This window comes from Exophiala dermatitidis (assembly GCF_000230625.1).
Source record: "Exophiala dermatitidis NIH/UT8656 unplaced genomic scaffold supercont1.1, whole genome shotgun sequence".
NCBI classification, from domain to species: Eukaryota; Fungi; Ascomycota; class Eurotiomycetes; order Chaetothyriales; family Herpotrichiellaceae; genus Exophiala; species Exophiala dermatitidis.
In genome coordinates, this window is record NW_008751646.1 from 2,270,705 (window position 1) to 2,296,147 (window position 25,443).

The 25,443-nt window shown below is 52.0% G+C and overlaps 10 protein-coding genes across 10 annotated transcripts; 5 read left to right on the forward strand and 5 right to left on the reverse strand.

The window, feature by feature from the left end:
- Nucleotides 1–1,045: 1,045 nt before the first annotated feature.
- HMPREF1120_00816 (uncharacterized protein) lies at nt 1,046–2,542 on the reverse strand (the record flags this gene model as incomplete). The annotated part of the gene is made up of 1 exon (XM_009154818.1): nt 1,046–2,542. One exon carries the CDS (start codon nt 2,540–2,542, stop codon nt 1,046–1,048), a length of 1,497 nt encoding a protein of 498 aa, XP_009153066.1.
- Nucleotides 2,543–3,540: 998 nt separating this feature from the next.
- HMPREF1120_00817 (threonine synthase) lies at nt 3,541–5,196 on the forward strand (the record flags this gene model as incomplete). The annotated part of the gene is made up of 1 exon (XM_009154819.1): nt 3,541–5,196. One exon carries the CDS (start codon nt 3,541–3,543, stop codon nt 5,194–5,196), a length of 1,656 nt encoding a protein of 551 aa, XP_009153067.1.
- Nucleotides 5,197–5,525: 329 nt separating this feature from the next.
- HMPREF1120_00818 (aspergillopepsin I) lies at nt 5,526–8,252 on the reverse strand. The gene is made up of 3 exons (XM_009154820.1): nt 6,965–8,252; nt 6,149–6,903; nt 5,526–6,097 (listed from the first exon to the last, which is right to left on the reverse strand). The coding sequence occupies exons 1-3, from the start codon at nt 7,336–7,338 to the stop codon at nt 5,970–5,972; spliced, it is 1,257 nt and encodes a 418-aa protein (XP_009153068.1). The 5' UTR covers nt 7,339–8,252; the 3' UTR covers nt 5,526–5,969.
- Nucleotides 8,253–8,423: 171 nt separating this feature from the next.
- Nucleotides 8,424–10,381, reverse strand: HMPREF1120_00819 (cytosolic Fe-S cluster assembly factor nbp35). Its single transcript, XM_009154821.1, has 2 exons — nt 10,108–10,381; nt 8,424–10,055 (listed from the first exon to the last, which is right to left on the reverse strand). Exons 1-2 carry the CDS (start codon nt 10,190–10,192, stop codon nt 9,112–9,114), a joined length of 1,029 nt encoding a protein of 342 aa, XP_009153069.1. The 5' UTR covers nt 10,193–10,381; the 3' UTR covers nt 8,424–9,111.
- Nucleotides 10,382–10,941: 560 nt separating this feature from the next.
- On the forward strand, nt 10,942–13,925 carry HMPREF1120_00820 (phosphatidylethanolamine N-methyltransferase; the record flags this gene model as incomplete). Its single annotated transcript, XM_009154822.1, has 2 exons — nt 10,942–11,122; nt 11,182–13,925. The coding sequence occupies 2 exons, from the start codon at nt 10,942–10,944 to the stop codon at nt 13,923–13,925; spliced, it is 2,925 nt and encodes a 974-aa protein (XP_009153070.1).
- Nucleotides 13,926–14,111: 186 nt separating this feature from the next.
- On the reverse strand, nt 14,112–16,296 carry HMPREF1120_00821 (uncharacterized protein). The gene is made up of 2 exons (XM_009154823.1): nt 15,417–16,296; nt 14,112–15,208 (listed from the first exon to the last, which is right to left on the reverse strand). The coding sequence occupies exons 1-2, from the start codon at nt 15,988–15,990 to the stop codon at nt 14,460–14,462; spliced, it is 1,323 nt and encodes a 440-aa protein (XP_009153071.1). The 5' UTR covers nt 15,991–16,296; the 3' UTR covers nt 14,112–14,459.
- Nucleotides 16,297–16,920: 624 nt separating this feature from the next.
- Nucleotides 16,921–18,874, forward strand: HMPREF1120_00822 (ubiquitin-like 1-activating enzyme E1 B; the record flags this gene model as incomplete). The annotated part of the gene is made up of 2 exons (XM_009154824.1): nt 16,921–16,980; nt 17,039–18,874. 2 exons carry the CDS (start codon nt 16,921–16,923, stop codon nt 18,872–18,874), a joined length of 1,896 nt encoding a protein of 631 aa, XP_009153072.1.
- An 883-nt stretch (nt 18,875–19,757) lies between these two features.
- On the forward strand, nt 19,758–20,176 carry HMPREF1120_00823 (transcription elongation factor B, polypeptide 1; the record flags this gene model as incomplete). Its single annotated transcript, XM_009154825.1, has 2 exons — nt 19,758–19,893; nt 19,989–20,176. The coding sequence occupies 2 exons, from the start codon at nt 19,758–19,760 to the stop codon at nt 20,174–20,176; spliced, it is 324 nt and encodes a 107-aa protein (XP_009153073.1).
- Nucleotides 20,177–21,775: 1,599 nt separating this feature from the next.
- On the reverse strand, nt 21,776–23,891 carry HMPREF1120_00824 (uncharacterized protein). The gene has a single exon (XM_009154826.1). It carries the CDS (start codon nt 23,626–23,628, stop codon nt 21,970–21,972), a length of 1,659 nt encoding a protein of 552 aa, XP_009153074.1. The 5' UTR covers nt 23,629–23,891; the 3' UTR covers nt 21,776–21,969.
- A 476-nt stretch (nt 23,892–24,367) lies between these two features.
- HMPREF1120_00825 (uncharacterized protein) lies at nt 24,368–24,847 on the forward strand (the record flags this gene model as incomplete). The annotated part of the gene is made up of 1 exon (XM_009154827.1): nt 24,368–24,847. One exon carries the CDS (start codon nt 24,368–24,370, stop codon nt 24,845–24,847), a length of 480 nt encoding a protein of 159 aa, XP_009153075.1.
- Nucleotides 24,848–25,443: the final 596 nt, after the last annotated feature.

Consider the following 25,443-nt stretch of genomic DNA (forward strand, 5'->3'; position numbering starts at 1 on the left):
TCCCAGAGCCAAAAAGGTCGGCAGCTGTGCGTTGCCGGCCTTGGACTAATTTCGCGGAGGTACAACCAGCCGGTCTGATGCTGCACCACGCTATCCACCATCTTGACCTAGTCTCTTGAAGTTGGACAGACAGTTCCAAGGCGCGGAAATGCAAAACAAACGTCCCGCCACAACCTTAAGGACGCCGGTCACAGGCTCCCGGCGAGGGCACGCAAGCTGAAGAACCCACTCGGCCAATTTGCAAGTCCAAAGCAAGGCGACCAGCAGACATACAGACATCATTCAGCGTTGTTAGCCGGCCGACAGTAAACAGCAGCGGGAGACTTCCGCACAGATCGACAAGTAACGATGGTACATCAGCATTCAATCGTGTGAGAGGGAGCCTAGTTGGACCGCTTCGACGACTGCCATTAGATCCGAGACCGGTTGGCTTGGATTACCACCATCGCCATCAAGCGAGACGTTCCAGACTCCCAACGCCGGTCCAGATCGAACGGCAAGTGGCTATCAAATACCTCTGTAGTCATTGCGTGGCGTGGTTAATCCTTGTGATAGACACGTTCGCTGCTCAGATGGCGGTTCAGTGCTTACAGCCCCCAACTTGAACAGACGTTAGCTGGGATCCGAGAACCATCGCTAAAGAGCCGGCCAATAGTGAGACAGGCCATTCTTTCATACCCCTGGCTATGGCGGCAATCCCCCCGGGTCATGGCATGGATCTTGTTCCTATCCGGGACTGGATTGTTTCAGTACCACGTTGCTATAATGCCAGGCTTGCCGCGCAGATAGAGGAAACGGGTCTGGCCATGTGTAAAGCTGTCGGAGGCCCCAATCGTCAGGCCAGCGTCTCTAGGCCGTTTTCAACATTCAGTGGAAGCAAAACTGTGTTTGTAAGCTAGAAGCGTAAATCATTAGAAGGGCTCTCCCGAGTTCGACCGTTGACTCCGTCGTTGTGTACTATGGCATGTCTATTTTCCAAAGCGTGCTGCCGCCGGACAGATCGCTGGCGAAGGTGTTCAAGTATATCGCAGCACCTAAATGGCTTTCAGCGAGCCTTGCCGCTCTGGAGTTTGCTGGCTTTATGTCTGCCGCCTCCTCCCAGCCGGTTGGGCGAGGGTGTCAGAAACCTGACGTCCTCGACCGGGCTGAAAGTGACAGACTTCTTCACCTTCTCTTCAATGGCGTGTGCCGCCTTGGAAATACCCTTCTGAACTGAATGCGCCACACCAGTGTCCCTAGAGCTTTGCGAGCTTGCACTATCTGCCACACTGTCATCGGCGGTCCCATTCCTCGACGGACTGCTTGGGTCGCTGTTGGTACGGGTGGCATTGATTGCCTCAAGTTCATAAACATGTGGGTCATGACCGATGCCAGGTGCGACAAGAACCCGGGGCTGTTGCAATCGAAGTGCACCACCACCTTCCACGCTTTCAGCTGGAGATGGTGCGCCTGCCTCCTTTTTAGCATTCGCTCCCATGGGCAAGAGATGCTCCAAGGTGTGAAGAGTGGAGCTTTCCTCGGGCTTCACACCCTGGACAGCAGGCGATGGCGCAGCGTCTACGCCATTGCCACCGGCAAGAGATTCTGCATCCTCTTCTTCGATCACGCCGAGTTCTATTCTCCGTCCTGACGACGAAGAAGCAGCCCCATCGTCCTCCAGATGGGCGTATGGAGATGCAAGCTTGTCCGCAGGCAATACTCCACGATGCACTCCGTCCCCATAAGTTTGATCCGACATGGTGAATGACGGGTTGATGACTCCATTCGAACCATAAGGTGCTGTTGTATCGCTCGTTGAAGTGGCGCTAGTTGACTGGGATGTGCCCGGCCATTTACGGGACGGGACTTCATCACTGGCAGATTTTGAAGCTGGCGAGGACCGTGCTGACGAAGTTCGGTCACCTTCGCCTTCGCCTTCGACATAAGCAGCATAGCCGTACTTCGTTTCTGGTTCGATCTGGTTGACATCCCGGGCTTCTATCTCGGGGATAGGTTCATTCGAATCATAATCACTGTTGGACGCGGCCGGATGTGTATCCATACTTACGCCATCCACATGTTCGTAGGCAACGCTTCCCTTTCGTCTCATCTGGTGCATGACGCCATCGCGAAAGACCCGTCCCAGGCCAGTTTCTGTTGGATGGGACGGAACTGGGCCCGACTTCCCCAGATGAGGCCTGGAGAAGTTGCAGGCGGGTGTCTTGGCTGGTATCGTATTGTCTCTGACAGCCTTCTCTGTTGCAGAGACCGTGGGACGATATGTCCGGACAGGAATTTCAGGTTTTGGAACTCTTTCTCTACGACGTGAATGTTCCCTCAGCTGCGGCCATTCGTGCGGGGCCTGTTCAACATCACCGGGCCTGGGGCCGCTAGTCTGGAGAGGACGGTTTACAATCTCCTCCAGGTGCACGGGACGTTGCGTTGATAGTCGCGTCTTAGCGGACTCTCTGGCGTATGCGAACGGCAGAGGCGTGGAATAGTCACGGCGCGGCACACCTTCAGGAGGTGGATGGTTGGAAGTGGTGGGCTCAAGGTAAGCCATCGGTAAGATTGGAGAGTTATGATTAACGTCCTACCCTTGGTTCGAATCCAGAATGGGCATCTGTCTAGTCTTCAGCTATGCCCACCTGTACTGACCACGAGTAGGAGGAGAGGGACGCATACTGCCCGGCGGCATTGATATACCGCGTCGAGAAAGACTGACCTAGAAATCATGAGGTAAGCGAGCTGCACAGATAGGTGTGACAGGCATATCGCTCCAGGATCTATCCCTTGAGATCGTGCACATTGTCATGTCAAGGATCCTTGTCCGACTGCGCGTCATGGCCAGCGCAGCATCGCCACGTCAAATGTGACCGGGGCTCTGTATGGAGGATCTTGAGGATTTTACTTCCATTTCCATAGCATCAAAGTACCGACGAAACTTGCTGCCCCTCCATCACCTTATCGAGCGGTTGAGATCAGATACTCCGCTTGATTCGACAGGGATGAGTTGACTGGTGTGTACCTTAGGTACGTGAAGTTCGTGGTGACAAGGTTTGGTGACCTGCACAAAGGAGTAAGTGGCTTCGTGAGTAGATGACACTCTGACATGTGAGGAAGCGGACATAATGATCAAGGATCGGTTTCTGCAAAGCCTTCACGGTCTGGTCAGAGGCATGTCATTGCTCAGCTTGAGAATCATGTACTCTGCTACAGAGGTCGGTAGAAGTAACAGCACTTCCACCACTCCAGCGGGCAGCCAATGGGAGAAGAGTATAGCACGTGATGTAAGCGGAAGAGGTCGCTTACATACACACTAACGTGCGCACTCCGACTGGTCGCCGGCACCACCAATCCGAGAGCAAGGCTGGATTTTTCAGTCATCACGTGATAGGATTGGTCCGACCGCGGAGTCATCCAGACCCCTGGCACCAAAAAGTCAATGGAGACCATGAAACACCGTGTCAGTGACTCCAGACACGGACACCTGGTGGACTTGATTCTGTTCGAACAATTCCCAAAACCGTGACTCTTGATACGGTCAGTCCGCGGTCAAAGATGGCGCCCAACAATTCCAAATACTCCAGCACACGGTACCATGACCCGTCGGAACGCGAGTTCTTCAGCTTCGAGGAAGTTGTGCTGAAGGGGCTGGCGTCGGACGGGGGACTGTTCCACCCGCACGAAGTGCCGGACGTCGGATCTCGGTATGAGGAATGGAAGGACCTTTCATTTCCCGAGCTGGCATACCAGGTGATGCGGCTGTACATTGACGAGCATGAGATATCCAACTCTGAACTCAAGTCGATCGTGGACCGCAGCTACTCGACGTTTCGACATCTCGACACAGTGCCGCTGGAGACTTTGGACGAGCAGAAGAACCTGCACTTGCTGGAGCTATTCCACGGGCCAACCTTCGCATTCAAGGACGTGGCACTGCAATTTTTGGGCAACCTGTTCGAATTCTTTTTGGTGCGCAAGAACCAGAACCTGAAGGCTGGCGAGCCGCGACACCATTTGACAGTCATTGGCGCCACGTCCGGCGACACGGGGTCGGCGGCCATTTATGGTTTACGCGGCAAGAAGGACGTTAGCATTTTCATCATGTTCCCGGACGGCAAAGTGTCGCCTGTGCAGGAGGCGCAGATGACGACGGTGCTGGATCCCAATGTTCACTGTCTGAGTGTTCAGGGAACCTTTGACGATTGCCAGGACTACGTTAAAGCCCTGTTTGCAGACCCAGAGATGAACAAGATCCACCATCTGGCCGCGGTGAATTCCATCAACTGGGCCCGCATCCTCGCCCAGATCACCTATTACTTCTACGCCTACTTCCAGCTTATCAAGAAGAATCCGAGTGTTCGAAAGGCTAAATTTGTCGTGCCCACCGGCAATTTTGGCGACATTTTGGCCGGATACTATGCTTTGCGCATGGGTCTCCCAATAGCCAAGCTGATCATCGCGACGAACGAGAACGACATCCTCCATCGCTTCTGGCAGACAGGCTCGTACTCGAAGAAACAAAAGCCCGCGGCCGAGCCTCACGAGGGCATCAAACAGGACGGCGCCCAGGCCCACGAGGACGGCGTCAAGGAGACCTACAGCCCCGCCATGGATATCTTGGTCTCGTCCAATTTCGAACGTTTGCTATGGCATCTGTGTCTGGAACGTGAGCGGGAAGTAAATCCAAATACAAAATTCGAGGAGTCGGTCAGAGTCGCCGGCGGCAAGATCAACGGTTGGTTCCACGAGTTGAAGACTACTGGTTCGTTCACGGTCGACAAGGAAATCCTGGCAAAGGCTCGTGCCATCTTCGGCACCCATAGAGTCAGCAATCCGGAGACCTTGGACGCCATTAGAAGCTGTTACAGGGGTGAAGCTATTTCGAAGAAAGGTTATGTCTTGGACCCGCATTCGGCCATTGGCGTGGCTGCAAGCCTGCGTGAGATTGAAGCAGCCGGCCAAACAGGCGACATTCCCACCGTGTCTCTGGCAACTGCCCATCCGGCCAAGTTCGCTGGTGCAGTCGAGCTGGCCTTGAAAGATGAAAAGGACTTTGATTTCAACTCGGTCCTGCCTGAACAATTCGTTGGTCTTGGTGACAAAGAAAGAAGAGTCTTGAAGGTCTCCAGCCACGAAGGTCTATCGGGTATCCGCCAGATCATTACGAGAGAAGTGGAAAAAGAAAAGGTGCTTGGACAGAATGGTGCTTGAGAAGGAAGGTCGCTTTCGGGTTTCGGTTTTCGCCTTAGACGCGCCCCATCTTACGGGCCCCTCAGGCCGTCTGTGCTACAGTGGTAGAACATGACATGAAAAGACGCCCTTGTGGATTGGGATACCAGGAACAGTCTCGGACCGACGCCACAGAGCTACAGTATAACAAACAGCATCGGACTCTCTGTACGGTACAAGCCTATCCCGGTCAATGCGCGCCGTGTCTTTCTTTATTCTAATCTTTAGATGCCGTGTCAGCCCTGGGAGCTGCGTCCTTAGTACTTGTGGGTACTGGAACTGGCAACAAGAGAGGGATTTGAACGCCACAGTGGCCCTTCACAAAGATGATTGTTCTTCATAGTGTCTGTTACGGTATGCGCCATGTTCCTCACTGGACCGCATTAACACTTCACAACACCAATAGCAAGAGTCGAGGATATAGTGTACAATCATCGAGCTTTGAGGCAGTTCACCTCGCCCACATAGTGCGTGGTATTGGAAACCCATCTAGTTTTGCATTTCGACTTTGATCTCTAGATACTGTAATGTGGCGTTTAGCCTCAAGAGGGCAGACGCATACATGCTCAGGCAATGCCAGACGCCGATACATGCTTATTTATGCACACCAAAATGCTGCGACAGTTTTCCCCAAAAAGACGCTAAACCAGACTCCGGCGCTATGCATGATATTTGGTTTCTACGACTCAGACATAGTCATTACGCTCGTAATGTGATGCCACAGGCCCCTCGGTCCTTCCACCTCGCTCAAGCTCCTAAGCGTGCGGCGCAATGCTTATCGATGGGCCGGAACCGTCAAAGACGACGAATTGAGACTTGAAGAACACGTCTCCGTAAATGGCGAAGGGAAGACCTTGGTTGGACTGAAGGCCACCGAAACAGACTAGAGAACAATTAGTAAGGGCCAGGCGGTTCAGTGAAACAAAAGACTCACAATCAGTGCCAGTCTGGGTATCAGTCCCAACGTTGGCAAAGTTCATCTCATCGCCGTTAACAGTCGCCATGTACGAGTTACCGATGGCCACTTGAAGATCTGGCAAATTGGTATTGCATGGGAAGATCACACCACCAGCTTCTTGACTCAATTGCGCTCCGTCGACGGTGTTCCAGTATGCCACAAGCATTTCGTCAGGCACCAACATGAGAGAGGTGCCGGTGTCGATGATAGCCCTGCCATTGGGGATATTCACCTTCTGGCCTTGGACAGCTGCCGAGGCCGAATTGACTTCCCAAAAGCCCTGGGACGAGTCCACCGCAGCGGTGGTCAAGTTGCCCTTGAAAGCGGTCGTGTCAATGTTGCCAAACTCGTAAGCACCAACTGCACCACCCTTCAGTTGCGCGGTGAACACTGGCTGGGTGAGGTCGGACATGATGTTGTCGAAGAACGTCTTCTGGGGGTTGGGTTGGATGGTGTTTAGCTTGCTGAAAGCGAGGCCAACAAGTCCGTTGGACGCCGACTCGGTTATGAAGCTGTCACCGACAGTATCCGGAAGACCAATAGCCTGAGCCGCTACAGTCGCACCTCCGATATCCACCTGATCAACTCCCACAGGGCCAGAGGCAAAAGACCCATCGCCATAGGTAATATTGAAGGTGCCGTCAAGATTTTGAAAGGTCGTTGATTTTGTGGGGTCGTAGATTGTGTGACCTTGCTGAGCCGACTTTGCAAGGTTGGTGTTGAAAACCCAGCTAAAGAGTACAAGTCAGCCTGACATGCGGACAGTATCACAAGGAGGAGGGGCTGTCCTACAAGTCAGAAGATCCGCTGTCAAAGTTCATGATCAGTTCCTGGCCGCCCACCGTCACCGGCGAGAGGAATTGAGCATCGTTCTGAGTGGGAGATGCTGTGGTCTCGCCATCTTCGTTTCCCGTCGCATTCACAGAGGCAGCGGTCGCTGCCCTAATCCGGGTGGCCACCTCGCCATCGGGTAAAAAGCTGATATCGTTGAAACCGAATTTATATAGAGCTCGTTTGTAAGCTGCTTTGCCGTTTGGCTTATAGTTTGCATTGCGTATGCGAGGGATTTTGAAAGAGCGCTTTTGTTTTTGTTTTTGAATAGGGCTTGCAAAGACTGTGGTCAGGAAGACAAGGGCGAACAGCAACACGAGGATGCGAGGCATCATAGCAATAGGGATCGACTGGCGACGGTAAACGATATAGAACTGAATGAAGGGAACCTCGTCCTGCAAAGCTGTCGAAAGAAATGATGGAAAGAGATATTGAAGGACCTGCCCCCAGTATACAAAAGGAACGATGACTATGCAAGAATGGAAGAAACCAGGCGTCAAAGCCAGCAAGGATAGAAAAAGTCACCAACCAGGCTGAAAGCGAGCATTTTAACAAGACAGGTGAGATGTCGAGCAAGTGTTTGCCCATGCTGGGGTACGTAGCACCATGGCATGCATACTGCGTGGCCTCGTCTCGAATTGTGCTAGACAGTGCTCGGCCACGCCAGATGCATGTCTCAGGATGCTAGTTGACAACTCAACGATGAGGCTCGACCAAGGTTTGGAGCCACCGAAATGGATCTCATGTATCAGAGCGAACTTCCTCCGCCATGCGAGGGGCTGTATGAGTGGCTCAACTGGAGTGAACCAACGAATGCCCAGGACAGGAGCGCAAGGAGTGCTTCGGCTGTGAGTCTGACAGCAGGGCGACTGGCCGGGGAGGCTCTCTCAGAGAGTCGACGGTCTGTCTTGAGGCTGAAGGGCGCCATGTGGGTAACAGCCGATGGTTGGAAACGACACGTCTGGTCGAGTTGGCGAAGGGTTGCGGGAGGATTGGGAAAGAGTGGAAAAAGGGGTTGACAAAGACGGACAAGTCGGAGAAGTGAAACGCAGGGGGTAGAAGCAGTTGAGGTTTCAAAGCCGCCAGAAAAGAGTTTTGACTACTCGGCACTGGTACTAGTAGACACCTGTACCTTTTGACACGGACTCCGGACGTCGAACTGGGGGCTGAGGCTGCGATCGGGCGGACACGGTCTCATCTCTCACCCACATCCACGTTCCAGGGCGAAGGCCGCGCAGGCAGCTTTGAAGGGTGCCCAGCCTGAGGTGAGAGAATGCGAAACGCGAAACTGCGCTCATATTTTTATTTTTGCTGCATTATTATTGGGGGGCAGCGACGCGCAGGCGAAAATGGGCGCATGCAAGAAACGGCGGGGCAGATCTCGACTTCATGTTCACTGCACGTTGAGGCCAGTAGTAAGTCGCTCTCTACAGGCGCCTGCGCCATTCTCATTCTCTACAGGTACAGTACTTGGCACCCCCATACCTCTAGGCTCTTCATAGGTACCTCTCCTCGCCCTTCGTCCTTCGTCCTGCAGCTCCTTCATCCAACTTGAAGTACTCCTCGTAGTCTTATTCCTTCACTGACAGCAGTACTGCCATGGCCCACTTGCGCATCCAGGGCATCTCTGCATTCTACAGTTGACCCGCAAGCCACAGGTACTTCTGGCTTCAGTCTCGACAGTAGTCCGATCCTTCTCCCGACCACCGTCCGTACTTCTCTTCGCCGGCGCCCAGAGGCTCCACCAGACCCAGGTTTCTGACCTCCGGGCCCTAGGCCATATCTGACCTGTCTCACACCGTCTGCCATACGCGGCCTTCTCCCTCTAGTCAGACACGATAGTCGAGCCTCGCTTGTCGGCCGTCTCGCATCGCCTACCGGGCAGTTGCTTCGCTGTCGCTGTCCAACCAGCTGCTGTAGCTAGTTTCGATGTGGACAACTTTGTCACAGCTCAGTTAGGCTAGTGGACTGCCTCTCTGAAGGTCAAATGTGCAATGCTGCATGCACGTGTTGGATGAGGTCGTAGGTCTGTTTCGAGCAACCCAACGACCGCAGTGTCATGATAGTTGCAGAGCGCTTTAGTAAAACAAACTGGGTATCTTCGTATCTCATATGGGACCATCAGGTAACACATCATCAGGATCTTCACCGATCAGTTTCCCGACCGTCCTCACCACTTGCCGTAATGCTTTGCATGCGGGACTATCAGGGAAACTGTCCATGAAGCTCTCTCCAAAATCGCATGCCATTCCTATCCGCGGATCGAGCGGCACTGAGCCCAGAAAAGGAATGCCCATGTCCTCGCACAACTTTTTACCGCCACCTGTGGTGGCTCGGAAAACCTGGGACTCGTGTGTGCATTTCGGGCACACGAAGCCAGACATGTTTTCAACCAGACCGAGCACCCGGATTCCGGCTTTCCGACAGAAATCAATCTCTTTCCGCACGTCTAATAACGAAACCTCTTGGGGCGTAGTAACAACCACGGCTCCATCGACGCCGGATTCTTTCAAGAAGGAATTAACCGACAGGTGTTCGTCCGATGTGCCGGGAGGTGTGTCGACGATCAAATAGTCCAAGTCGCCCCATTCAACATCTTTTAAGAACTGTTTGATAAGCCCGTTCTTCTTTGGACCGCGCCATATCACTGCATCGTCTCGATTGGGTAGCATAAATTGGACACTCATGACTCCCAGATTATCGGTCACCCAAACGGGACTCCAGCCGGCGTTACTGACATGGATGGTTTCGCTTTCCACGCCCATCATTTTAGGTATTGACGGTCCGCAGATGTCGGTGTCCATTATACCCACTGTGGAATCGGGATTCGCAGCAAATGCGTGCGACAAAAGTGAAGAAAAGGTCGATTTGCCCACTCCTCCTTTTCCTGATAGCACCAGTATCTTATGTTTTATTCCTGCAAGTCGCTCTGTTATAACGGGGATGTCTGGGTCAGGGCCCTTTGGCGCGGAGGCGCAGATGGCTTGATTCGGGCAGCCATTGCAGGCATCACCTTTGCCTGCTTGATCCGATTCGGGACCAGGACAGTGCTCTAATGCAGATGGTTAGCCAGGCATCGCACAGTTAGGTAGACGATCACAAACCTGGTTCCGGGGCAACAAGATCTGGTTTGTTCTTGAGCGGCCCTTCCAGTGCTTCGGGCAGCGGTTCCACGAGAGATGGTGCCATCAGTGTCCTTGACAGGGTGCTATGGCAGTGGAGATAGTCTAACGGTACTATATCATTTGAAGGTGATGAGGATGAGAAGTCACTGGGATGATGGCAAAACCTGGGCGGCGCAGTTGGATTGGTAATGCAGGCATAATGAATGCGGGTAACTGATTGGCGTCAGGGTCCAGAGCCGCAGCCTTGTCGGCCCCTCCAGTCGCCTTATCAGATCTGACTGAAAGTCTTTTGTAGTGCTCCTGCTGTACCGTAGTGGGTGGGGCACTACAATGCACAGAAGCAGTGCTACCTGGGTACACACAGTATTAAAAGCCGATCCTAGATACTGGAAGAGCATCTTCATGACTCTTTATCCTTAATGTGGATCTATACGACCTCTTATTGCAACTGCTTATCGAAAGGATGCAATATCATATCTTCAGCAGACTCTTGCTTCAATCTCTGATGCCACTGCATCGCGTCATGTTCTGCGGCCTTCGCTTGACAGCGATTGCGTGCAAAATCGGAATGAGGGGCACGTGAGAAGGAAGGTCCAACCCTCGTGCAATTTCTAGTCGCAGGCCAAGCTCCAGCTCCAGCTACTAACGAATCCCTTCCTTTTACTTCTTCCATATTCACTGCTGTGTGGTTTAAATGTTTGTTGACCTCGTCTTGTTTTGATATTTTAGGAAGTGTGATCTCATGGATGCGCTTGCAACATATTGTGTTAGAATACTCGTTCAAAGACATTTCGCGGTGATCGCGCTGTGACAATGACCGGAGAGACATCTACAGATCCGGCTACAGAGGGTCTCCGTCATAGGAATGCGCCCATCAAGACAAAATCGGAGCAAGAGGCGAGGCAGACTGTCTTGGACTTGAACGCTCGCGAGGAGAAATCCTCCAAAGCCGAAAAAGACAGGAAGACCTTCGGTCGAACTCCAGATGGCACCGGTAGGTACCCGTCACGTACCGTTGTGGGAGGAACGCTCTATGGCTAATTTGTCTTGTAGTTTTTACTGTACCACAGACACATGATATGGTGTCGCAGCTTCTATCGCCCTCGGAGCGCAAAAATGTGTCGGACCTTGTTGTCCTTGCAATTTTGGCCTTGCACATTTTGCTGGCATGGATTCTGCCGTCTCCTTACAAGAGACCAACCCTCGCTGCCATATTCTTATTCTGGAGAGCCGCTTACAATATAGGTATTGGCTATCTCCTCCACATGCAATCCCATCACAAGACGCTCGTCCGGTGGGCCCGCAAGTCGAAGCTGTTCCCTGTTGCCTCTAATGGCGAGAATCCTCATCCCAGACTACGCGCCTTTATCAAACGCGAACTGGAAACGAAAATCCCCGAGGACTATGACTTTGACACAGCACCCCCCGAGTACAACACCTGGTTGGTCTTTCGCCGTGTTGTCGATCTGATCCTCATGTGTGACTTTGTCTCCTACATGCTCTTTGCCATGGCTTGCGGTCATAGACCTGTCGGAGAGTCTGTGTTCATGACCACCTTTCGCTGGTCCACGGGTCTCGCCTTGTTTGCATTCAATCTCTGGGTGAAGCTGGACGCTCACCGCGTGGTCAAAGATTTCGCCTGGTATTGGGGTGACTTTTTCTTCTTAATCGATCAAGAATTGACCTTTGACGGCGTCTTCGAGATGGCCCCGCATCCCATGTACTCGATAGGTTATGTTGGCTACTATGGCATTTCCCTCATGGCTGCTAGCTACAAAGTTCTCTTCATCTCCATCCTCGCACACGCTGCTCAATTTGCGTTTCTTATCGCGGTCGAGAGTCCTCATATTGAACGCACATACAACTCACCGCCTCCCCGAAAATCGATGATCGGAACTCAAGTCGGCATATCGAGACCTGAACTATCTTCAACAGCAGAGACGTGGCCAGCCCTTTCCCACAAGCAACCACCCCAAACGCACAACCTTCTGGGCATTCGCAATGTCGATTTCTACCGGACCACGGATCTGGCCGTCCTTATCGTCCAACTCTATATCTTTGCTCTGACTATGCTGACGCCGAATACCCCACTGATCCAGACCTATTTTGTGCTCAATGCTGCCATCTGGCGTCTCTGGTACTCGGCTGGACTGGGCTATCTGCTTAATAGGCAATCCACGAAGAAGAAATGGACTAGACACTTTTTGAAATATGGTGAGAGTACTTGGGAGGCCTGGAGACAATGGAAAGGCATCTATCACCTCAGCATGTTCACCTGTTATGCATCATTCGCGGCTGCTGCTTGGAAGATGTATTCCCTGCCCGCCAACTGGGACTATGGCCTCGTCTTGCTGAAACATGTCATCGGCGTAGGCCTAATTTGCCTCCAATTCTGGGTATCTTTCAGCATCTACGACCAACTAGGAGAGTTTGGGTGGTTCTTTGGCGACTTTTTCTTTGACCAGAATCCGAAATTGACATATGGCGGCATTTACCGCTTCCTCAACAATCCAGAGCGTGTTCTCGGTCTCGCCGGTGTCTGGGGCGTTGCACTTATCACCAGCAGCAAAGCAATTTTTTGCCTGGCTCTTCTGAGTCACACACTGAGTCTGGCATTCATTCAGTTTGTGGAGCGGCCGCATATGCAGAAGCTCTATGGCAGAAGCCTTCGACAAGACGCCGGACTGGTCAGAAGTCTGAGGAGGTCGTTACCGCCGCCTCTGAGACAGTGGCAAGATGGTATGGACAGGGTATTAACTGAAGCTGCTGATGTTCTGGAAGAATTCTTCGATGCAGCCAAGCCAAAACTGGCAGCCGGCGTGACCGGCATTGTCGAAGACACCAAGAAACTTATTCCCAAATACCCGGCGAGCATTGCCGTTACCAAGGTCGATCCTGAAATTGCTGGACTAGACCCGAGAGAATACAGACTAGACATCGAAGGCACCCCAGCGTCATCTCTTGCAGACTCTCAACGGTTCAGTGACAAAGAGGCAGAACAGGCCAGGACTCCAGCAGTGCGAACCAGCGACTTTAAACCTCTTCTATTCGAATATGGCGCGCCAATCAAGGTCAAATGGACTGCGCCTCTCAATCATGGAAAGAAAGATTGGGTTGGCTTGTATATGGTGTCGGATAACAGCTCTAGAGAGGTCACTCGAGTCGCATCGGCTGGTAGATGGATCGCCACGAATCCGGGAGAATATGACATAATCGAGTCAGACGCAGGAATCGTGTCTAGCGACATCAAAACCACCATCACGTTGGAGGACGGCACAGAGAAGGAATGCTACACAGGGGAGATGGTCTTTTCCGGTGATAAGCTTTGGTGGACCCAGGGCGTCTTCGAGTTTCGGTACCACCACAATGGCAAGCACAACGTCATGGCAATTTCGCTACCTTTCGAGGTGCGAATCCCACGTTTCAGTGATGAGGAACTTGGAGATTTAGATTCCAACATCCCATCTTCGAGCCCACAGACCGATGCGTTGATCCGGAAGGCGATCGAGAAGAGTCTCCTCCCGGTTGTGCAGAACTGCTTCGACCGTGACCCGGAAATTGCGCCACAAACAGCGTCAGAACCCTTTGGGAGTCTGGTCGATCGCAATGGAAAATACGCCAAACGGGTGGTATACGCCATTCATCAAATGTTTGGCATCGAGTTTGCGCCGGAGGTGGTCAAGGCAGATGGCAAGGTGGAGAATCTGGCCTGGCGCATCTGGGAGGCAAAGAAAGTTCTGGCTCCTTTCAGCATGTCAAAGTCTCGAGGTACGAGCACGCCGTCAGAAGGGTCATAGTGTGTCCTGTTCCAGCCGGATCCTCAAGCGATTCTAACGTGTTGATTATGTGGGCGGGCATTATGTTGGAGTAAGCCGAAAGGGGTCGCTGTGGAGTGAGAAGCATGTGTTGAGCGTAACATGAGCATGAACAAAGGCTTGGGGATGATGTAGGGATGGTGGTTGCGCAGATCAGAGTGCAAAAAGTTTGGAAAACTCAATCATTGTTCTGAAGACGGAACAATAAATATAATGATACTGTGAGAACAAGACCATTAGGAACTCTGAACGATTTTTGCCCGACTGTGTAGTCATCCTGTAAGTGTTCTATGTCGCTTTCCTCGGTCTTTTCAACAACGCCAGATGTGAAATCCACCAGACCACCCAAACATATGATCTATAACAGCAACAGTTCACCAACCAACCCGTAGGCACCGATATATTCCAACCAGGCCAAACATAACACTTTTGAAGTCTAACCGGCCCTATATTACAACCGAAAAAACAGGAACCGAAAGAGTCGGACCGAGACCAGGGAAAAGCACGAATTTTCGTTTAGTAGAAAATGGACCTGGTGCGATGATGGGGCAACATGCCGTGAATGTCACCAGAAGCAGGAGGAGGAGGACCACCAGTACGGTGATGGGACTGGGACTGGGAGCGGGATTCCATCTCCTTACAGGAATCGTAGAGGAAGAAATCAATGAGCACGGCGTTGATTTTTCCCTTTGCTTCGGGATGCCTGGATTCGATTTGTCGTCTCAGCAGCTCGACGCACCAGATGCTGCAGCCGCGGATCTCGACCTCCATGTCCTCGCCCGGCCGCAAGAGTTGCAAGCGACGGACGCGCGACTCGAGACGTGGCGAGTACAGCAGACAACCTAGCCCTTGCAGCATCTGCGGGATACGGTAGTCGGCAAACATGGTCAATTGGCCAATGTCGTCGAAGTGGCCGTACGAAACGCCGTTGAAACAGGCCCACAAGTCGGCGACTAGGATCTGCGCCCGCTTGTACAGGCGTACCTCGCGCCCGTGGAATGTTGTGGTGTCGCGGAAGTTGGGGAAGGTTTGGGCAAGTAGGTTGACGAGTCGCGAGGCTGAGTGTTCTGCTTGGGAAATCAGGGTCACGGGTCGGCCGTGGAACTTGTCGCTGCATAGGATGTCGCCTGCTTCGCGGAGGATTGATATTCGTTCCGCGAGTAAGGGGATGGGCTCGGCTGTTGCGGATCGGAATATGTGTGATAGAAGACTGTCTGGGCTGGAGTGGCGGTCGTGCCAAAAGGATGGGGTTGTGATCGGGTAGCCTTGTTGGGAGGGCCGTCATGTCAGTACGATGATGGATGATGAATGGACAAGGGTCGGTTGATGTAAAGAGAACTTGGGCCATCGAATTGCCCTTTTGAGCTCATGGTTGCCAGGAGGTGGATAAATAGGGTGGATAAAGGCGTATAGTGTATATTGCTGGTGGTGGTGGTGGTAATAAGTGATGGTAAAAGTGGTAGTAGTACATACCTTCATCTAATGCCCTCTGCAACGCCGCCACCAGCGACCAATACCCCGTCCATCGGCGGCCTCGGTAGTCAATGGCAAAGCGCTCTTCGGGAGATAGCTCGGACCAGAACGAAAAGTTGAGCAGGTTCATGGTGAAGATGAAGTTGACCGTATTCTCGTCCTTGGCTTGCGGATGCAGTTCGTGCGACGACCACGTTTCGGTCGAGTAATGCTTTTTCTGCATCAGTTGCCATATCGTCTCTGCGGCCGCACGAGTGCCGTCAGGCGAAATCGCCACGTCGATGGCATTATCACAGATATATTCTGCTGACTTCAACACCCCAGTCGAAGATGGAAGAGCCTTGCACGAGCCTGGCCCAAGCCCGAGAGACTCGCGGAGAAGTGCCTGTAGTTCCGGGTCGGCCTCATCCTCGGACATCCTCCTCCTCCTGTGCCTTGAAGACGAAAGTGGACGAAAATGACGATTCTGTGGAAATATACATGTAGACAGCCTGAGGGACCTCGAAGGGATAGAGACAGTGGCCCAGTGACTCGTGCTTGACGTGAAATATTTTGTTGTATATCGAATTATCATGTCGGATCAATCTTTCTCCAGTTTCCGGCCGGGCTGGCATGTCATGTGACGTCGATCATGCGGTGCCCCTGCCGGGCACCTAACCACTGGCACTGGCAACCTTGTGCCTTGGGTGTTACTATAACCTGAGTAAGGTACTGCTGTATTGCGTGGTTTGATGAGCAGCTCCCTCGCTAGGTATCATCAGAGTTGGGTCTTTAGGTGTCCAGCATTGCATGTGCTCCTTCTAATGAGCCTGAAATGCTAGTGTCAGGACTGAGGCACGCTTTTGGCCCCTACCACCAGCAGTAGCTTCAAGCTGAGCTGCAGGCGAACTGAACTCCAACGGCTTCTGGCCGGGCTGAGGATCCTTAGGCGTCCGTCACGGAAGCCTCCGGCCAACCAGTCGCCCTGGCAAGCCGCTTATGATGCCTAAAAGAGCCTCAATTCCCCTGTCTAGAGCGGCGTCCTAGTAGTCTTTGCACAGCGCAGCCAGAAAAAGGCGCTGGCACCTGCCATGGCCTACGGGCAGTAGCGACAGCGAGGTCATTTATACCTACTCTGCTGCAGTACCTATCTGGGTAGATAGTAGTAGTCCAGTAGTCATCCCTACTAGTACTGCTAGGAACTCTCTTCCATCCGTCACTGCATCCTCAGTTCAACATCGTTCTTTGTGCATGATCGCAACCCGTCGGTCCCTTAGGTTTGCTGACGCCCGGCAGGCAAAGGGTCCTTTCGCATTGCCTGCCCTCACTTTACTTTTATTTCCAATTCAATTGATCCTTTTGTTCCACCATTTTCTCTTCGTTCACATCGTTCAAGTCCCGTCAGGACCCTTTTATTTTATTCCCTGTACCATAATCTGAATCCCACCCTCCTTTTCGTGCCATGTGCCTCGCCGCCTGACTGGCTAGTTCTGCTTCTATCCTGCCTCATTTGCGACGAACAATCATGCCACGCGAAAAATATGCCAGACAGTCCCTGGGATCCACGTACCGACTGGTGAAAGAGGTAAGGCATTGATAACCCACTGCTGCGTCCATACGACTCTGACGGTTTCGTTGCGCAGAGTCGCGTTCTCCTGGTGGGCGCAGGCGGCATCGGCTGTGAGCTGCTCAAGAACCTCGTGCTCACCGGCTTTGGCGAAGTTCACATCATTGACCTCGATACCATCGATCTAAGCAACCTTAACCGGCAATTCCTTTTCCGTCAGGAACACATCAAAAAGCCGAAAGCTTTGGTCGCGAAGGAGGTTGCTCAAAAGTTCAATCCAAATGTCAAGCTGGTGGCGCATCATGCGAATATCAAAGATAAACAGTTCAACCTGGATTGGTTCTCTAGTTTCAACCTTGTCTTCAATGCGTTGGACAACATGGAAGCGAGGCGACACGTCAACAAGATGTGTCTCGCAGTTGATGTACCGTTGATTGAGTCCGGCACAACTGGATTTAAGGGCCAGGTGCAGGTTATCAAGAAAGGAAAAACTGCCTGTTACGACTGTACGCCAAAGACGACGCCCATATCATACCCAGTGTGCACGATACGAAGTACACCCAGTCAACCTATTCACTGTATCGTTTGGGCCAAGAGTTACCTTCTACCGGAGTTGTTCGGAGTGGGTGAAGAAGAAACCGCAGAGGTTGACCAAACAGGAGACGGTGACGATGCTCAAGAGATCAAGAAGCTGAAGGAGGAAGCCCAGGCGCTCAAGAAAATCAGGGAGTCCATGGGTTCTACGGACTTTGCAAAACAGGTCTTTGACAAGGTCTTCAAAGAAGATATTGAACGACTCGCCAAGATGGAAGATATGTGGAAGGACAAGAAGCCGCCCGAGCCCTTATCTTATGATCTACTTGAGGAGCAGAGCTCTTCTATCGACAGCTCAATAATACAAGACGGTCAACGGGTGTGGTCAACAGCCGAGAACTTTGTCGTGTTCAAAGACAGCCTCAGACGATTGTCAGAACGGTTTGCCGAGGAGCAGTCCAAAGCAGCAAAGGCAGGCGAATCGCCGCCCATAATCACGTTCGACAAGGATGACGATGATACTATGGATTTTGTTGCCGCAGCCGGGAATCTACGAGCAATCATCTTCGGCATTGAGACGAAAACGAGATTCGACATCAAACAAATGGCCGGTAATATTATTCCTGCAATCGCCACTACCAATGCCATGGTCGCCGGCTTGTGCGTGATGCAAGCGTTCAAAGTGTTGAAGGGAGATTTCGCACGGACGAGGTGGCTGTGGTTATGGAATGGCTCCCTAAGGACAGATCAGCTGGAAACCCCCAACCCAGAATGCCCTGTTTGCAGTGTTGCTATGGCCAGAGTGCATGCAAACCTCGAGAAGGCCACCTTGAATGACCTGGTGCACGAGATACTGCGGACGAAATTGGGGTATGGTGAGGAATTGACCGTGCTTAATGATGCCGGCGTTGTCTATGATCCCGATCTGGAGGATAATCTGGATAAAAAGCTCGTCGATTTGGGTATTGATGACGCCAGTTTCATTCTCATCAAGGACGAAGAAGACGATAATCCTCGAATTGACCTTCGGCTTGCGATAGAGGCCAAAAAGTTACCGGACGAGTCAAAGTCGGTTGTTCTCGTGGAGAAGGAAGGCGAGACGTTCGACATCCCGCGAAAGCCTGCAAAAGAAGCTGCTGCCGATGAAGATGGCGTCGACGGCGTTGAGGTAAATGGTGCTGTGATCACAAATGGCAATACGACGGCGCCTTCGACAGGAAAAAGAAAGCGGGAACTTGACGACGACGGCGACGCGGGTGAGGCACCGACCAAGAAATTGCAGGGGCCTGTCGCCGCAGATGTGGCCCAAAACTCGGCCTTAAACGCCATTGTCATTGACGAAGATGATGGGACGCTTTTGATTGCCGACGATGATTAGACGGCCGACGAGCGGGCTGGGGGCAGGCACGTTAGCTAGCTGCTTCTTGAAGCCATACATCCCTCATCAAGATCGAGTCTGTTTTCACCCATCCAGCGTCCGAACGCCTTTCGATAGACCAGCGAATGAAGCATTACTGGTGGAACACAGCACACCTTGGATTGGGGCTCAATGGTCAGACTGTCCAACGTTGCACTCTCAACAAACATGTGGTTCGTTGGATGAGGAAGCCTGTTACCAGAGCGTTTGAGAAGGACTAAATGACAGGACGGTTCTGGATACGTGTCCGTATCTTGCAATCAGAGCGAGGCTTGAAAACGTGTGTAATATCAACAAGACATGAGTATGAATAAGACAATACCAAGAAAGAAAGGAAAGGCAGACGAGGCCAGGCCTTGCAGTGTTAGAATACATATGGAGCTTCAAAGCATCAACCACTGGCAGGACCTACATTGCTGCATTGTGGCTTTAACTGCACCATGAAACATCTTGCCCGGCTGATCTTTTGGAAATGACCACTTGGGAGACCGATCATGCAGCATACTAGTACGAGGGTTTTGTCTGTAGTCGTATTCACCTCCTGCTGCTGGTGCTATTCACCCATCGGCACTCTTCAGGAACTTTTTTATCAACTTCAAGTTGTGGAGGACGCGACACGCGTTTCTGCCGCTTCTCGCCGCCTTTTCCCCGTTTGGTACTCATTGGCATGGCAGTCCACTTAAATCAACCCACAAACTGGAACTCTCCCTCTTCTTATGTAGCTGGTTGCATATCGCTTCCACGCCGCCGCGACCTTTTCTCACAAAGACTTCGTGTGCTCTCGCACTCACTTGAGCACATCTTAGTGACGAGCAGCTACTACTAGTTCCGCGAGATTTCAAAAATGGCTACTGTGAACGGTAGTACCCAGACACCATCTCCGTTCGTGACCTTGGTGTCGTCCGACGGGTTCGAATTCCACGTTCGACGATCTGCTGCGTGTGTGTCTGCGACGATTCGGCGCATGTTGGATTTGCAGAGTATGTTTGTTGATCCCCTTTCGCGTTGGACTTGATTGTTCGGGAGCTGTGCTCGAGGGAGCTGTTTCTCTGACTTTTATGTTGTGTACTCTTAGGCAACTTCAGCGAAGCACAGACCGGCGTGTGTCATCTTGAAAACATCAGCGGCATCGTGCTCGAAAAAGTCGTCGAGTATTTCTATTATAATGAGAAATACCGCAATAGCGAGGGTGTGCCGGATATGGATATCCCGTCGGAGTTGTGTCTGGAGCTGTTGATGGCTGCGGATTACCTCATTACTTGAGACGATGGAAGAAGTCTTGAGAACTGAAAAAAACGACCTACACGACTTGGACATGGCAGCCTACAAAGAACCGATGCCCAAGGTGTCGTGCAAGGACGAGGGTCTGTCTGCTCGGTTTACACGCTTGCCAAAGGGAGACAAACGTCAAACACTGGACAACCGGCGATACCAGTGGAATAGCCTCAACCAAACTTCTTTGCGCCTCCCTCATTCATGTTGACCTCGCCACTATCCACATATGAACGTGGCGACGTGTCCTCGCCGCACACACAACGTACCCGGGCATACAGGGCAGACCAAATGTCTTGGACAGCGAACCTTTCCAAGCGGCATCAGGTCGGGTTGGCGAGCCAACTTGGCTCACGTTGGCGAATCTCACTGTATGTCTACGGGACATGCAATCTCTTCCGGCCGACGATGATGTACATTGCATTCGGCAGTCAGCAGTCAGCAACACCACATGATGTCTTTCCTGTGACTTGGCGAAGCCGAAAGAAAGGATATCAAAATTGTGGCTTGTACTAAACCACAATATGTCTGACTTAGGGCGAAGCAGGGCAAGAGTTCGGGATGACTGTCACTCACTTGAAGCAAGTTTGCTCAGCGTGTGGCTCAGCCTGGTGGACCAGGATGATACTGTCCAGAGAGGGCTCTACAGGCTCGATCTGCTGCGATGCTTGGTCTTTCTGAACCGTTCACATCCGGCCAGTGTCTCACTGCGGCAGTGGCTTTCTGGCTGTTGCGTCACCGAATGACTGTCCTCAGAGATCTACGTCTGGAAAGACCAATTTTTCATGACCGAGAGGAAAAGGCTGGCCATCAAAACCATGGTTATTGTCCCAGAAGGACAGAGATGCATCGTGGCTGTTGGATTGTTTGATGGGAATCTGGACCTGAACAGAAAAGGGCAGATCAGCCCTTCAGCCCCGAGTGCTCTCGTTCATGACATGAGGTCACACAGGGCTTGTCCCAGCTACTATCAATTCAAATAAGTATTGCCCTCCCCAGTCCTGCCCGTCGCAAATCCTTTGCATCCTCTTGGCTCGAATGGTGTCTGCTGTTCAGATCCATTCATCGATTCCCCCTTCACGGAATCACTCATGGGAAGGTCATACACCCTTTTCGACCCTGCCATTTCCCCTCCTCTTACCCTTTCCCGCTAGACAATCTGAATCCTCCATCCACAGATTACCAGACTCTCAAATTGCAACTACACTGTTTTGCCTTCTCGCGTCATGCCATATTACTGTGCCTTGATGTTTTATCCACTCTTCTCAACATTCCACTTACCTTTGATACATCCATTATCCCATTCCTCAATCTCTCGCACGATAACTCATCCCACACCACCCATCTCAAGCATATACGTCGCAAAGCCTGCCTTCTTCCACAGGCCGACGTCTATAGAAGATGGAAGATCAGACCCTTCCCTAGATCATCAGGCAGTCCGCCTGGCTTTTCTCCATGCTGATGAAGCGGACGTTCTCTCAAGGGGATACAAACTTACAATGGCGAAATACACAAAACAATGCACAAACACAACCCATATATCGTACCCACCATGTAGATACCTACCTGTACATTCAAGGTACTTACTACTAGGAATTGACTTTTATTCAATGATATAGAAGCAAATGATGGACTACATGTATACCTAACAACTATCCGGGGTATCACATCTATAAAATCAAAAAGTAACAACATAGAGACGAACGCCCAGATTGATATCTCTATCTCCCTGACAGAGCCTGCTTGAAGTGATTACACGGTTACGACATTGGATGCAGGGCCACTCAGCCTCCTCCCCTCGTCTGTCCCGGTAATCTTTTTCCTCCTCTACCGGCACCACCGCCGCCTCTCCCTCTCCCATTTCCTTTTCCTTTCCCCTTCGACCCAGCCCCACTGGTTTTTTCCTCAAACAATTTCTCCGCGCCGAAACAAGCATCACTCAGTCGCAAGTAACTAGTGACGCCCATGTCGACGACAGCAAGCAAGACATTCCTACGGCCATGTTTGATGCGCGCCTCCAATCTTGCGCCTGCTCCATCTTTCTCTTTGGACAAAACATCCTCGGGCTGCGAGTCGAGAAGATCCCCGATCTGTGTGAGTGTAGGGAGGGAAGTGGTGCGTGCGTCGATGACGGCGATGCGGTAGTCTGGTGGAGGAGGCGCGGTTTTGCGGTAGGAATGGGATACGTTGGGTTTCCAGACGTGGAAGTGGACGCGGAAAGGAGGTCGAGGTCGTGGTTGAGGTTGAGGTTGAGACGGATTGGATGTCGTATATCTGTTGTTAACACTGGAGGAGTCATGGTAAGGAATCAAGGCGAGGGCGCGAAAGATGTCTGCGTAGTTTCGGTACAGGCCAGGGGCGACTAGTGGGCCTAGTGAAGGGCAGGAAGCTCCTTGTCGAGGTCGGAACAGCCATGATACCAGTCGGTGGATGAGACTTGCTGGGCTGGCGAGGAATGATAGTGGCTGGGACGTCGTCGGTGATTGTCCATTCGAATGCGGTTGAGTATGCTGGGGACCGTCGATGGAACCGTTGCCGTTGACCTCGTCGACATCTGTATCATGCCACGTCGGGGCTCGTTGCACAATGTATCCTGCCCGCTTCAGCCCTGCGTAGACACTGTATCGCTCCAGCGTCAGGCCGTCTTTGCCGATGAAGCTGGCATATGCGCCTTGCAGACTCATTGGGAGCTGGCCAATTCGCGGTTCGGAGGCGCCGTCGGAGATTTTGCGGCTATTGACCTGTGCAGGCTGTTGTTGAGATGTTGATTCGTCTGTGTTTGTCTCTGTTTCTCTCTGATCGCCGTGCTCGATGGCTTGGTCTTCAGGGGCAGTAACCACATCTGACTTCCTGTTGTCTGCCTCTCCCTCTGCCTCGTCCTGACTTGCTTGCGGCTGATCTTGTGCAGCAGTAGTCCCACTTGTTTCCTCCTTATCCGTCCCCTCTGCTTCTTCATCCTCAGGAATATCCGGCCATCTGATATCCAAACTACCTCTTTCCAACAGAAACAAAGCCTCTTCAGGCAGCAACCAGACCCAGTTATTCCTATCCGCCTGTCCCATGACCTTCAAATGTGTGCTCTTGAATTTCGGCACCACGACACATCTGCCATGTCGACCACCACTAACGGTTTCTTCCCATCTCCAGTCTTTTGGATCGGCCAGGTACTGGCCCACAAGGTGACTTCTGCCCGAATGTACCCGCACCGCACTGAGGGCAGTGTGCATGGCCAGACGAGCGGCATCGAGAGCCGACGCTTGCGATCGAGTCGGATTGGGTTCAAAATCCTTGGTCCCTCGTTTGGGGATAATGGCCTGTCCAGACGTCGAGGACGAAGCAGACGTCAATTGGGCCAGGAAGCGGAAATCCTGGGTTTCGTCTTCGAGGTCTTCGGCTCCGGAAGGCATTGTTCGGGGGATCGCATCTTCGTCCGCGTCCGCCATCTTGGCTGGCTGGGCGTACTATGTGACCGAAACGCGCCGCGGTGAGATGATGAGACTGACAAAGCAGCTGACTGGGAGTTAAGCAGGGTTGCAAGCAGAAGAATGTCAGTAGTGAGGCGGCATGTGATACCGGACGCGAGTGCTGAAGTCCCAACATTTGTACTGTGCAGTGTTGTACACCGACGGTGTTGTAGAGCCACGGACTTTTGCTTATCTTAGCTTATCTTAGCGTCGTTTTGCAGCCTTGCCGGACATCACGAGGCTGAAGCTGTCCATCTTCTTTGTCTTCCTCTAATCTTTGGAGCCAGAACGAGCGTCCATATTGCGTGGACCACATCCTAACTAGTGGCACCCCCAGGAATACATTGTTGAACTGATGTTGTCGAGAAACACAGTCTCTTCACTACACGACAATAACAACCGGAAGAATTCTTTGCTCATGACCTAAGGTAATGTACCTAAATCCACTACATCAGGCAGGTACCGGAACCCATCTGCCAGGCGCACAGTCTCTGGCATCGATTATCTTGAACCTTGAGCACCAAATTCATTCAATCTACCCTGAATGCCGGAGCAGAAGAGAGCAGAGCAGGAAAAATCAAAACAAAACACCGCAACGGGTTCCGCGATGAGCGGAGAAGGAGATCACTGATACTGTTGATTGTGCCGTGGAGATCTACCACTTTTTAAAGGTCAGGGTCTTCTTCGAATGATAGAGACGAGCAGCGGGGACGGAAATATGATGGACACTAGGGGAAATGCGACTACGTACGGCAATGGGAAAGGGAATGCAGATGTCGACGTCGACATCGAGATGAAAGGCGAAAGCGATGCAGAATCACAAGCACAAACACAAGTACAAACACTCCTACTGGACCAAATCGACGCCGCTCTCGATTATATTCGGTCAAATCTGGCGAATATTCTGCGCACCTGGGGCCGAGAGAGTCCGCAGTACAGGGATGCAAAGGAGATTATGCAGGCGTATCTGGTGGAGAATATGGAGAGGTTCAAGTCTGCAACTGCTGCCGCTGCAGATGGCAGTGTTTCGACGCCGGGAACTTCACGTACACGACCAGTTGCTGGAGATGGCGACGTGGAAACAAAGGAGATGAAAGAGGAAAATCTCCAGAAGCCAGGACAGAGAGAAAGGAAAAGGGAGCGGTTAAAGGAAATTGAAGACGGGATCGAGGCGTTGATGAGGGACTTGAGACTTTGAGTCTGATGTCACTGCACTGGGATCGGTTGGGATATTTGGACGAGTACTATCGTTGCGATTGGGTAGGCGGGAGAACCTGGGATATGAACGGCGAATGATGGGTTCAAGCGACAATACCCGGATTTGATGCACGAACAAAAGGAGGTCATTTCTTCCATCATACCGTACACCGGTCTCGCATTCATTATCCTATCTCGTGTTTCATCTCAAAGCCACGCTATACCAGCGTCCGCGCCCCACGATCTCTCCAATCCCAGCGCCATGCAATAAAATTTCGGGACAAATGTGACAATGAGGCAAAAAAGCCCAGCAACGGCAGCCAACGGGCCACATTCGGCTTGCCCCTCACTCAGATAGCCTGATTTCTCCCAGCCCTCAGGCGAGCTTTATAATCTCAAGCAGTTGTTGCACTGCAATGTTCATGTTCCGATCGCCTCCTTTTTTCCTCCTCAACGCCCATGTTGACATGGTGAATCTGACTCCAGACGGCCCTCCGCCTTGGCTTGCTTTGAAAACGAATATTGGTGTTTCATTGCTCGGCCTTGAATCATGACTCCCCTGGCCCGGACTGGAATGGGATCGCACACATTTAACGT